At 37.1% G+C, this 9,783-nt stretch overlaps 1 protein-coding gene across 2 annotated transcripts; it reads left to right on the top strand.

The window, feature by feature from the left end:
- Nucleotides 1-45: 45 nt before the first annotated feature.
- Nucleotides 46-9,759, top strand: LOC127250646 (uncharacterized). Of its 2 annotated transcripts, XM_051274028.1 has the most exons (24): nucleotides 46-491; nucleotides 2,099-2,179; nucleotides 2,289-2,385; nucleotides 2,460-2,544; nucleotides 2,631-2,680; nucleotides 3,436-3,515; nucleotides 3,685-3,741; nucleotides 3,818-3,917; nucleotides 3,999-4,076; nucleotides 4,290-4,354; nucleotides 4,447-4,515; nucleotides 4,596-4,673; nucleotides 4,754-4,849; nucleotides 5,533-5,603; nucleotides 5,740-5,817; nucleotides 5,951-6,041; nucleotides 6,508-6,600; nucleotides 6,982-7,193; nucleotides 7,280-7,394; nucleotides 7,600-7,731; nucleotides 7,809-7,916; nucleotides 7,990-8,096; nucleotides 8,276-8,380; nucleotides 8,459-9,759. In XM_051274028.1, exons 1-24 carry the CDS (start codon nucleotides 447-449, stop codon nucleotides 8,946-8,948), a joined length of 2,583 nt encoding a protein of 860 aa, XP_051129985.1. In that variant the 5' UTR covers nucleotides 46-446; the 3' UTR covers nucleotides 8,949-9,759. The 2 variants fall into 2 exon arrangements, with proteins under 2 accessions (XP_051129985.1, XP_051129989.1); XM_051274032.1 differs by lacking the exon at nucleotides 46-491 and having other exon boundaries at nucleotides 2,093-2,179; nucleotides 2,275-2,385.
- Nucleotides 9,760-9,783: the final 24 nt, after the last annotated feature.

Raw genomic sequence — 9,783 nt, 5'->3', positions numbered from 1 at the left:
ACGTGCGGAGACGGCGCGTAGCCTTTCTCAGCCGAAACCTCAACCTCTCGGCAAGGGCTATACCGTCATTTTACCGCTGCGTGTTCAAAGGTCGGGCAAAATTGGGAAAACCAGAAAGATAGGGGAAGCGGGGGAGAGAGAGAGAGAGTGATAGGGAAAGAGAGAGAGAGAGAGAGAGAGAGAGAGGGAGGCGCGGGGCTTCTATGCACTGGTGCTGATGATAATGGCGGTTAGGGTTTTCCAATTGATTTACTTGCGTTAACCCTACCGTGTGGATTCCTAATTTCGACACTTCTTCTCGTCGGAGGATTTTTCGCCTTTTGTATCCCCTTTTAACCCTAATTTTTGCATCCCAAGGGTTTGGTGATTTGCGTTCAGCATATTTTACAGCTCCGCGGTTTGGATTCGTCAACTTTGTGATAAGGCTAGGAACCTTGCTTTCTTCAATGGGGTCGCAGGATAAATCGCAAAACTCCAACGATTCCATGCAGGTCAGTGAAGTAAAGATACGCCGAGGGGAGAAAGAGATTGTTCCAACTTACCCCATAATCGGATGGAGCTACTTGATTGTCGCCCTCTTTTTGTGCTTACATTCTTGCTTATAATTTTTTTTTTTGGGTTCACCTTTCTGCTTTTAATGGTTCGAGTTTACAATATTTATTCAACTTTGACTAGAGTTTCTAATCAGTTGTGGTTTTGGTTATCATAATAAGCGCGTTTGAAATGTTCCAGTTCTGCTTGGAAGTTTTATTGACATTATTATTTTTATTATTATTATTATCCGGCTGGGGGGGTGTTATGCTGTTGTGTAATAGATTTGGTGGTTTAGTTGAGCGTGTCTTTAAAGTAAACACTTTCAATATTTCAGACAGGCGAGCCCTTGATTGCTTATTAAGAGTATAAAGAAGATTAGGAATGGGAGGTTCAAACTTTCTTTAGGTCTGCACCAAGCAGTGAAGGATGATTTTATTTCGTTTCGGCCACTTGGTTTTACTACCTCTGAGATTGCATCAGGAATGAGTGTATATAGATATTGAGTTCGCTCTGAATAGCAAACTGAGTTTACTTTAAATATGAATTTTCTTGAACAGCAAGGATGAATTTTACCCCTGTTGTGATTTATACTCTATAAAATTGTGTATATTGCTCAATTTGAGGGGGAGGTAGAAGGCTTCTTCTCTGTTGATATCATATATCTTGGTTGGTTCTATGTTAACTTTTCATTTATGATGTTGTTGAGTTGGTTTTTGTGAGCTTCCGAACCCTGAATTGGAATGCCATAACTGTTCTTGTTGGCATATAGTCCTGCTTTAATGTTGTGGAGGTTATGATGCTACTATTAAGAAATGCATGTCAAAATAAAAAGTGTTCATAGTGTTGATTCGTTAAATCAAATACTTTGTTACACCATTGTGGCCTTGCAGCTGAAGCAGTTGGTGACGCCCCTGATAAGAACTAAATTATAAATTATTATATTGAAATTTCAATATCTGGTCCTACCATGCTCAGCTGTCAGTAATTAGATAATTTGTGGGTTATGAAGTATGGGACCCATTCTGCAAAATTAGAGCATTCCTGGGTCAATGGTGAAACTAATGTAGTGGTTGTTCTTAAGAAGAGTTCAAGCAGCCTTAGGCTCTAGATTGAGTTTCTGTGCGTTGACAGTCTAAAACCATTGTTAGGAGTCCCTGTCTAGTATCTTGCCATGGTATCTACCAATAATTAGAATTAGCAACATTCTGTCTCCTTGCAAATGTGCTGCACTTGATACCTTTCTTAGATATTATTAACATAAAAAGATGGAAACAGTTATATTACTCTTGATAGACAGATGATGCAGATGTTTTAAAGGAAAACCTTATGCACGACAAACCTTTATGAGTTTCGTATCTTATTTGCCTTGCATCCTTCTTCTTTCCCCATCGCATGCTGTTATGGTTCTAGTGATTTTTTATTTTTTTTTTAAATTCTTTTGTTCCTTACATGCTATTTTCCATACATAATACTGCAAAAGCTTGAATTTTTGTTGCCACTTGTTATTTTAGCATTGGAATGTGTTGTTTTTCATGATTTTCACATGCCTTTGTCTTACCCTCAGCATGTTAAAGTGTACCGACTGAATGAGGAGGGACACTGGGATGATCAAGGAACCGGCCATGTCACAGTTTACTATTTGGAGGTTCACAAATATTCATCTTTTTACCAGGCTCTTTTTTTTAATATGTAAATATTGTGATGAAGTGTTGTTTTGTATTTAGTGTGAGAATGAAACAGTGTGTGTTGTGCAGAGATCAGACGACCCTGCCTTGTTTGTCATTGATGATGACCATGAAACAATACTGCTGCACCGCATTAGCTCTGACGACATTTATCGAAAGCAAGAAGGTATATGGTTTTCAATATGTATTGATGCAAGCTTTTGGATCTAATTTTGTTTCTCACAAACAATATGTAATCAGATACAATTATTTCCTGGAGGGACCCTGAGCTGTCAACTGAATTGGCACTTAGCTTCCAAGACAGAGCCGGTTGCTCCTATATATGGCTAGTATCGAAAATATATTGCTGTTCAATTTTCTTTTCCTTGCTTTTTTTATTTGTTCTGAGGGTATATATTTTTGTTATTTCAGGGACCAAATATGTAATCTGCAAAGGAATATGCACATTAGCTCGCTAGCCAGTAAGTTCTTATTGGAATTTTATCTTCCAGGCTACATGTCTATTTAGATATCCCCACAGCCTGCATAGATTTTTGCTACTGAAATTGTTGCCATTTTTGGTCATATTTGTGGAATTTTCTTCAGTTCAGTGTGTTCCTGACTGGAAATTTATCATGATTAGCTGCTCTGAGATGTTTTTATGCATGAACATGTAACTTCTTTGGTTCCCTGTTCAAAATTTCTAGTTGGGACCTTTTGATTACTATTTAGGGCTATTGGCAGCAGCATTTGTCTGGTTAGTTTTCTTTGTTATACTTGAATTTTATGGATTAGTACCTAATATGATTTATTTTTGTAGCAGTATATGTATTTAATATCTGAAATCATGCTAATTGGTTATTTAGTAGGGAGGAACTTCTAGTTGTCAGTTTTTTTAAAAAATAATCTTCTAGTTGTCAGTGAATAACATTAGAAGTACAATGCTGCTTGGGTGTTCCTTAAGGCTATTTTATACTTGTCTGCCTGCCATATACTTGAATTCTAGTTTCTATGTTGACTCCATTATGCTTATGCACCATTTACAGTTTTCTTCATAAACAGATTGTATGTTCATGCAACAAAATAGAATGATGCTAAGTAATAATTCTGTATTCAGTTTTGAATGGTTGGGAGAAAGTGTGTGATAACTGTACTGTTTTTGTATAAAACTGTCCTTTTCTCTGCCTGCTATGCCATCCAGCTATAGTGTTGATGTTTTAGAATTCTGATTCTTCAGATGAAGCATTTAACAATGTCAATAGTGAGTTGAAGGAGTTGCCTTCAGTTGAGCTTTCAACTCTCCCCTTGATACTTAAGGTACAGCTGATTGCACCAAACTTCCTCCATATCAATATTCTTTGTATTATTGTTATTATTATTATTATTATGAAAGTCCTCTTTTCTTTCACTTCATATATTCTGATGGTTTCTTCTCCTCCTTTGTCTCCCCTATAATAAAGCTAATTTATGCTTCTATGCTTTTCAGATTGTTGAAAGTGGTACAACAGATCAGCTACGTGTGACTGAACTTATATTGCATGATGTGAGAACTAAACACACTTTTATTTTTTATCTTATTCTCTTCATACTGGTGTTAGTGAAGCTTTTGGGTGATGCAGCAAGATCTTCTTCGCAAGCTAATGGAGCTATTTAGAATATGTGAAGATTTGGATAATCTAGATGGGCTTCATTTACTTTTCAAAATCGTCAGGGGAATGAGTGAGTAAACTTGCAATCTACTTCAGTATTTTATTATTTTGATATTTGGAATTAATTAGGCATCCTTGTTCCTGTCTGCAGTTTTGCTGAACAATTCTCAGATCATCGAGAAATTATTTGGGGATGACTTAATAATGGATATAATTGGATGTCTAGAATGTAAGTCTTATCCCCAGCCTTCAAGAAAAAGGATTTACTAACTAACCTGTTAATAGGTTCAAAATAATTATAAAGATATCCGATATATTCCTTTTATGAACCAGATTGTGATGGGAATGTTACTTTAAAATGGTAATGATTTTGGGGTTGTTGATTCGGTCATCTTGCTTATCTACTTCTTGGTAATGAAACTAATTCAAACTTTGTTTTCAGATGATCCCGAGGTCCCTCACACTAATCATCGTAACTTTTTGAAAGAGCATGTGGTTTTTAAGGAGGTAAAAGTTTTATCCATGCCTTTTTCCATGCTATAATTTTTGTGATGAAAGGAATCACTTAATAGAATCCATGAATACATGGTTTGTTTCAGGCCATACCTATAAAAGATTCTGAGGTCCTCTCAAGGATTCATCAATCTTACAGAGTTAGTTATCTTAAGGTGAGCTTTTAAGCTCTTAGTTGAAAATCCTTTTATTTCATCAGTTATGAAGAAATAACAGCTGTGTCTGCTTATGACAGGATGTCATGTTACCCAGAGCATTGGACGAGGGCTTAGTTGCAACTTTTAATTCTATTATTCATTCAAATAATGCAATTGTAAGTTTTATTCGATCTGGTTCATAGCTGCTGCTTACTCTATTGTAGTTTTAAATCAATTTTTGTTCCGTTTGTCACAGGTTGTTTCTTTGCTAAAAGATGATAAGACCTTTATCAAGGAGTTGTTTGCGAGGCTGCATTCTCCCTATACATCTGTAGAATCAAAGAAAACTTTGGTACATTTTTTCCTCATTAATCTTTTATGATTAAAAAGGTGCATTGATTTACTTTGTGGATAACTGTCAGAAACAAACAATATTTTACTTCTACAACAGTTGGCTTCTAATTCACTGTATCATTAATGATTTCTTCTGAATTCCCAACCTTGACAGTACGATATACCATAACTCTCCAAGCTTTATCAGTTGGTTTGATTTTTATTCTTCTAGACTCTCTTGTGCTGACACATGTATCTTGAATTTTTTGATATTCTTACAGGATGTGGTAGGCATATCATTATGTGCACAGTGTGACATTCTAAATATCAACTCATGTAAATTTAAATAATTTATTTAGTATTATTTTTTCCCTTTAAGAATGTGGTGAAAAGTCTGCCCGTACTATAAATGCACCTATTCCTATGGCTGTCGCGCTGTATTCATTTTGTTTTTTCTAGAGCCTTATTCTATCTACCTTCCCTTAACCTTGATTACTGAAACAGTGAGTATAATATATGGTGATAGGTGCGGCCTTTTGGGTCTCTCTCTCTCTCTCTCTCTCTCTCTATATATATATATATATGTATATATGCTATATGAGGTTCCCTTAAGTATGTTTATCTATTTTACCCTTTCAATATTTAAACTCAGCATGTGACAAGCTATCATAAACCTACTGTTGTTTTGCTTCTGTGAATCAGGTGCACTTTGTACACGAGTTTTGTACCTTAAGTAAGAGCTTGCAAATGGTGCATCAGGTTCGGCTATTTAGGTATACTCTTTTGGTGTATATGGTTGGTTTATGCCAAACCTATCCACATTTTTGTTCATCTTTTTCACTTCAGAAAGTTTTATACTCATTGAACCCAAATCTTCCTGTGGTTTGTAATGGTGTTTTTTCTGTGTAGGGATCTTGTTAACGAAGGCATTTTTGACATCATAGCAGATGTTTTGCAGAGTGAGGACTATAAGCTTGTTTTGACTGGGTAATGAATTGCACCCTGCACATAGCATACGTATTCATATATATATATATATTTACTACAAATTTGAAATCCAGGGATTCCTATGCAACAACAGTATATTGTTTTTCATGATCATTTGTTGCAATGCTTGCAGGGCAGACATCCTCATGCTTTTCCAAAATCTAGATGCAAATATTCTGCGCTCTCATGTGTCTCGTCAAGATGGTGTTCTTTTTGGACTGTTGGTAGGCAATTTAATTCCTGTAGCTCCATTAATTTACAGCACCCCCTTGGTGCTGCATTTGTTGCAAAGTTCATTCTTTTCAATAAATGAGCATAGTGCCACCTCAAGGCAACTGTAGAAATCCTCTGTGAAGTTAGTTGGTTCGGATCTAATACTAAAATTTTGCCTGTAACTTAGAATAGACTGATAAACTATGTTCTGGATATGGAGTACTTCACCTCAATCCTTTTCCATATATGTTATTGGAAAAATCATTGAGCATTCATAAATTGGTATTTGCAAAAATGAATTTAGGAATCCAATTCAGTCTTGAATATATAACTTTGAGTGGGGCGTAATTCTTAAATCGCTCTTCCCTTGTGTAATTTCATTAGGACTGTTCATTTTCTGATTTTGTAGTTCCAGAAAACATGTTATAATCAGATGTTAGTGTTCCATGGTAAACTGTATTCATTCTTCCCTTACAGGTAAAGAGTATGCTAACAGATTGTGGAGATGACATGCACTGTCAGTTTCTTGAAATCATTCGCAGTCTTTTAGAGTCCACCCCAGGAACGCCGGTATGAGAATGTTACTTAGTTTATTCAATATTGCTGATCTCCCACATAAGTCATCCTTTTAATGATCGGAACTTCTGGTAATTGATGAAGTAGGATATAGGGTTTCATAGCTTTACATGGCAAAGTTTGAGATAAGACTTTTGTTTAGTAGCTCTCGGACATGTAGAAGTCACCATCAAACAGTTTACCAAGACCCATCATCAATGGTGTATTCAATAAGCAGCAGTGGAACAGATTTTTAACTCACTATTAATTCTGTTTTTAGATGCATACCTATCTGCCATTCTCTTCAATTCATACTCTGATTGTCAATTGGTTGCCGAGATTTGTATAATGCTTGTTGTCTTTGTCAAGTGCTTCATCTCCTCTACTTTGTTGCAGAGAGAAGTTATAGTGGAAATTTTTTACGAACAGCACTTGGATCAGTTGATTGATGCAATAGCGTCATCATGTCCACCAAACACTCATGGTGAATCTGACAAGAAGTCCCTGAGCTCAGTTGGAAATTCCAGGAGCAGTGTGAAGCCTGAGATATTATTGAATATTTGTGAACTGCTGTGCTTCTGTGTATTGCAACATCCTTACAGGATAAAGTAATTACTTTGCCCCTTGTTACTAATTTACTTGGAGTTAGTGAATTGTTTTTCATTTAATTGGACTTTTGTCTTTGCCCTTGCAGGTGCAATTTTCTTCTTAACAACGTAATTGAGAAGGTTTTGTATCTGATGAGGAGAAGAGAAAAGTATCTTCTACTTGGTGCGATTAGATTTGTTAGGGTACTTATCTCTCGCAGTGTAAGTTAACATTAACTATTATATGCTTCAAAATGAAATTTCTGTAAAGGCTTTTAGTGGACTCTCATTGAATAGATATAGGTTCACATGACATTCTTCCCTTTGCTATTGATCAGGAGTCTCCCTGTCTGGGTTCAGTTATTATACTTATTTTTTATTTTCCTCCTGGTATCATCATCTCAACTACTGGTCATTAATTTTGCAGGATGAGCACCTGATGAATTATATTGCCAAGAACAACCTTCTCAAACCAATAATCGATGCATTTGTTGCTAATGGGAATCGATACAATCTTCTTAGTTCTGCCATTCTGGAACTCTTTGAATTTATTCGAAAGGTGTTCTTTCTTTTCATTTTTCCCCTGTTTGGGTGCAGCCATTTGGTTTATGATGATCTAAATCATGTGTTCTGCAGGAGAACTTAAAAATATTACTCCGGTATCTAGTCGACACCTTTTGGGATCAGTTGGCAAAATTTGAAACCATGTCCTCTATTCATGCACTAAAACTTAAATATGAACAGGTATTGTTCATTCCTTTATGATATATTCACTTCATATTTGTTTTGCTCAACATGTGACCTGTTATGCATTCAGTCACTAGAAAATACGGATACAAGAAGCACAGGTACTTCTTTAAACCAAAGGAAGCGCCTTGATGATCGTGCTTTGGAGAAGGAGGAGGAGGATTATTTCAATGATAGGTTGGTGTTTGTGCATGCCATGATTTCATTTAAAATTCTACTCCTTGCACATGCCTTTTAAGCTGAAATCTACAAGACCAAAATGATTAGTTATATGAAATCTTTGCTGTGATTTGTTTAACTAATGCATGTATTGGATTTGTTTGGTTCCAATTGAGAACTTTTGAATGGTTTTCCAGTGATGAAGAAGATTCAGCATCTGTTCTTACGAGTGGCACTAAGAAAGCTGAAACAAAGCCTTCTGTATTAGCCAACGGGTCTTTGCCAAATGACACAGCCCCAAGGTATCATTTTACTACTAGCTGGAGTAACATTTGTTTATTTGTCAAATATTTAAACTCAAAATTCACTTGCCCTTGAAGGTCTGACCGGCTTGTTGACTATGATGATGATGATGATGATGAGGATTACAAGCCCCCTCCAAAAAGAGTGCCAGATGCATCAGATGAGGAGGAACTGGCACAGCTGCCCTTGAAACGTAAGTTGGTTTCAAAGGAGCCTGAGGCAAAAAGATTACGCCGATCTCCAAAAGACTTGAAATCAAGAGGTGTTTTTGCTACCTTGTGCTCTACACTAAGTGATGCGGTACTACCCAATAAGAAAGTAGGTAGTGGAGCAGTAAGTATTTCCGGGTCGAATGTAAACCAGAACTCTGACAAGGGGCACACTAACAGCTCCTTATCTGATCAGAGCCAAATTGCAGAAATCGACGGGCACAAAGATGAGAGAGAGGGTTCTCCTAGAAGCTTAAGTGATGAGTTGATAGATTCTGCTGATAATAGGAAGCATGGTGACGAACCCCCTTTGTTGCCACCTAATTCACCGGCAGAAATGGCTGTGAATGGATCATGAGTTGTTTCCAAAAATTAGTAGTAGTTCTGCATTGTGTTATGGTACCACTTCCGGTTGGTGGGCTCGGGCCAAATATGATCACCAAGTATATGAAAGAAGCCGTCAAAGTGGACGACGAGGGCCACCAGCTAGAAAGCCCATTGGATACTGGGATGTCTTGAATGAGGACATACTGTACAGTACAGTTGGCGAAGATGAAGGTGTGTGTAGTCTTTTTATAGTTCATCTAGGTTCATATCTAAATTTCAGTGGAGTAATTGTGGGCAATGCAAGACTTCATCAACTATATAGTGTTCTGTAATTGGCTCCTACCTTGTGTGGGCTGTGTTTCTGTCTGTCTGTCTGTCTGTATGTCTCTCTATGTTTTTTGTTTCTGTATACGACACTGAATTACATGTGATAGCGGGGCGGCAAGCATATATTACTCTGTTGTGGACGGTGTAACTGGGGTGGAATTTTGTGTGTGTATTTGATTTGAGCAGTAGGGGAAATGTACGACTGACTGACTGACTGACTGCTTGGATGAACAAGAACGCCTGCTCCAGCAGTAGCCAGCCAGCCAGACAGCCAGCCGCCATGGAAGTCATTTTTGGAGGTATGAGTCTTGGTTTTGGCGTATGGCGATTGGATTGGATTGGATTGTGCAGATATTTTTTTTGTTGTTGTTATAGCTCGCTTGCCTAGCCTTGTGTCAAAAATATATACTATTAATGCATACAATATGTATGACAGACAGCACTTGTAGCAGTGCAGTGCAGCAGCAGTTGGGCAAATGTACGAGGAATGAATAATGATGGATTTGTTGTGTTCATTCGTCTCTTCTTCTTACCTATTA

Source organism: Andrographis paniculata, unplaced genomic scaffold (genome assembly GCF_009805555.1).
Source record: "Andrographis paniculata isolate CXL003 unplaced genomic scaffold, ASM980555v1 Contig11END, whole genome shotgun sequence".
Taxonomy (NCBI): Eukaryota; Viridiplantae; Streptophyta; class Magnoliopsida; order Lamiales; family Acanthaceae; genus Andrographis; species Andrographis paniculata.
The sequence above is the reverse complement of the archived record's forward strand: the minus strand, read 5'-3'. Positions and strand labels throughout refer to the sequence as shown.

Bases quoted from the DNA above. Each gene is read 5' to 3' on its own strand.
- LOC127250646 (XM_051274028.1), top strand. From the start codon at position 447: ATGGGGTCGCAGGATAAATCGCAAAACTCCAACGATTCCATGCAG. The intron at 6,042-6,507 runs GTAGGCAATTTA...CTTCCCTTACAG, and splicing joins GTGTTCTTTTTGGACTGTTG to GTAAAGAGTATGCTAACAGA. The intron at 8,097-8,275 runs GTTGGTGTTTGT...ATGGTTTTCCAG, and splicing joins GAGGATTATTTCAATGATAG to TGATGAAGAAGATTCAGCAT.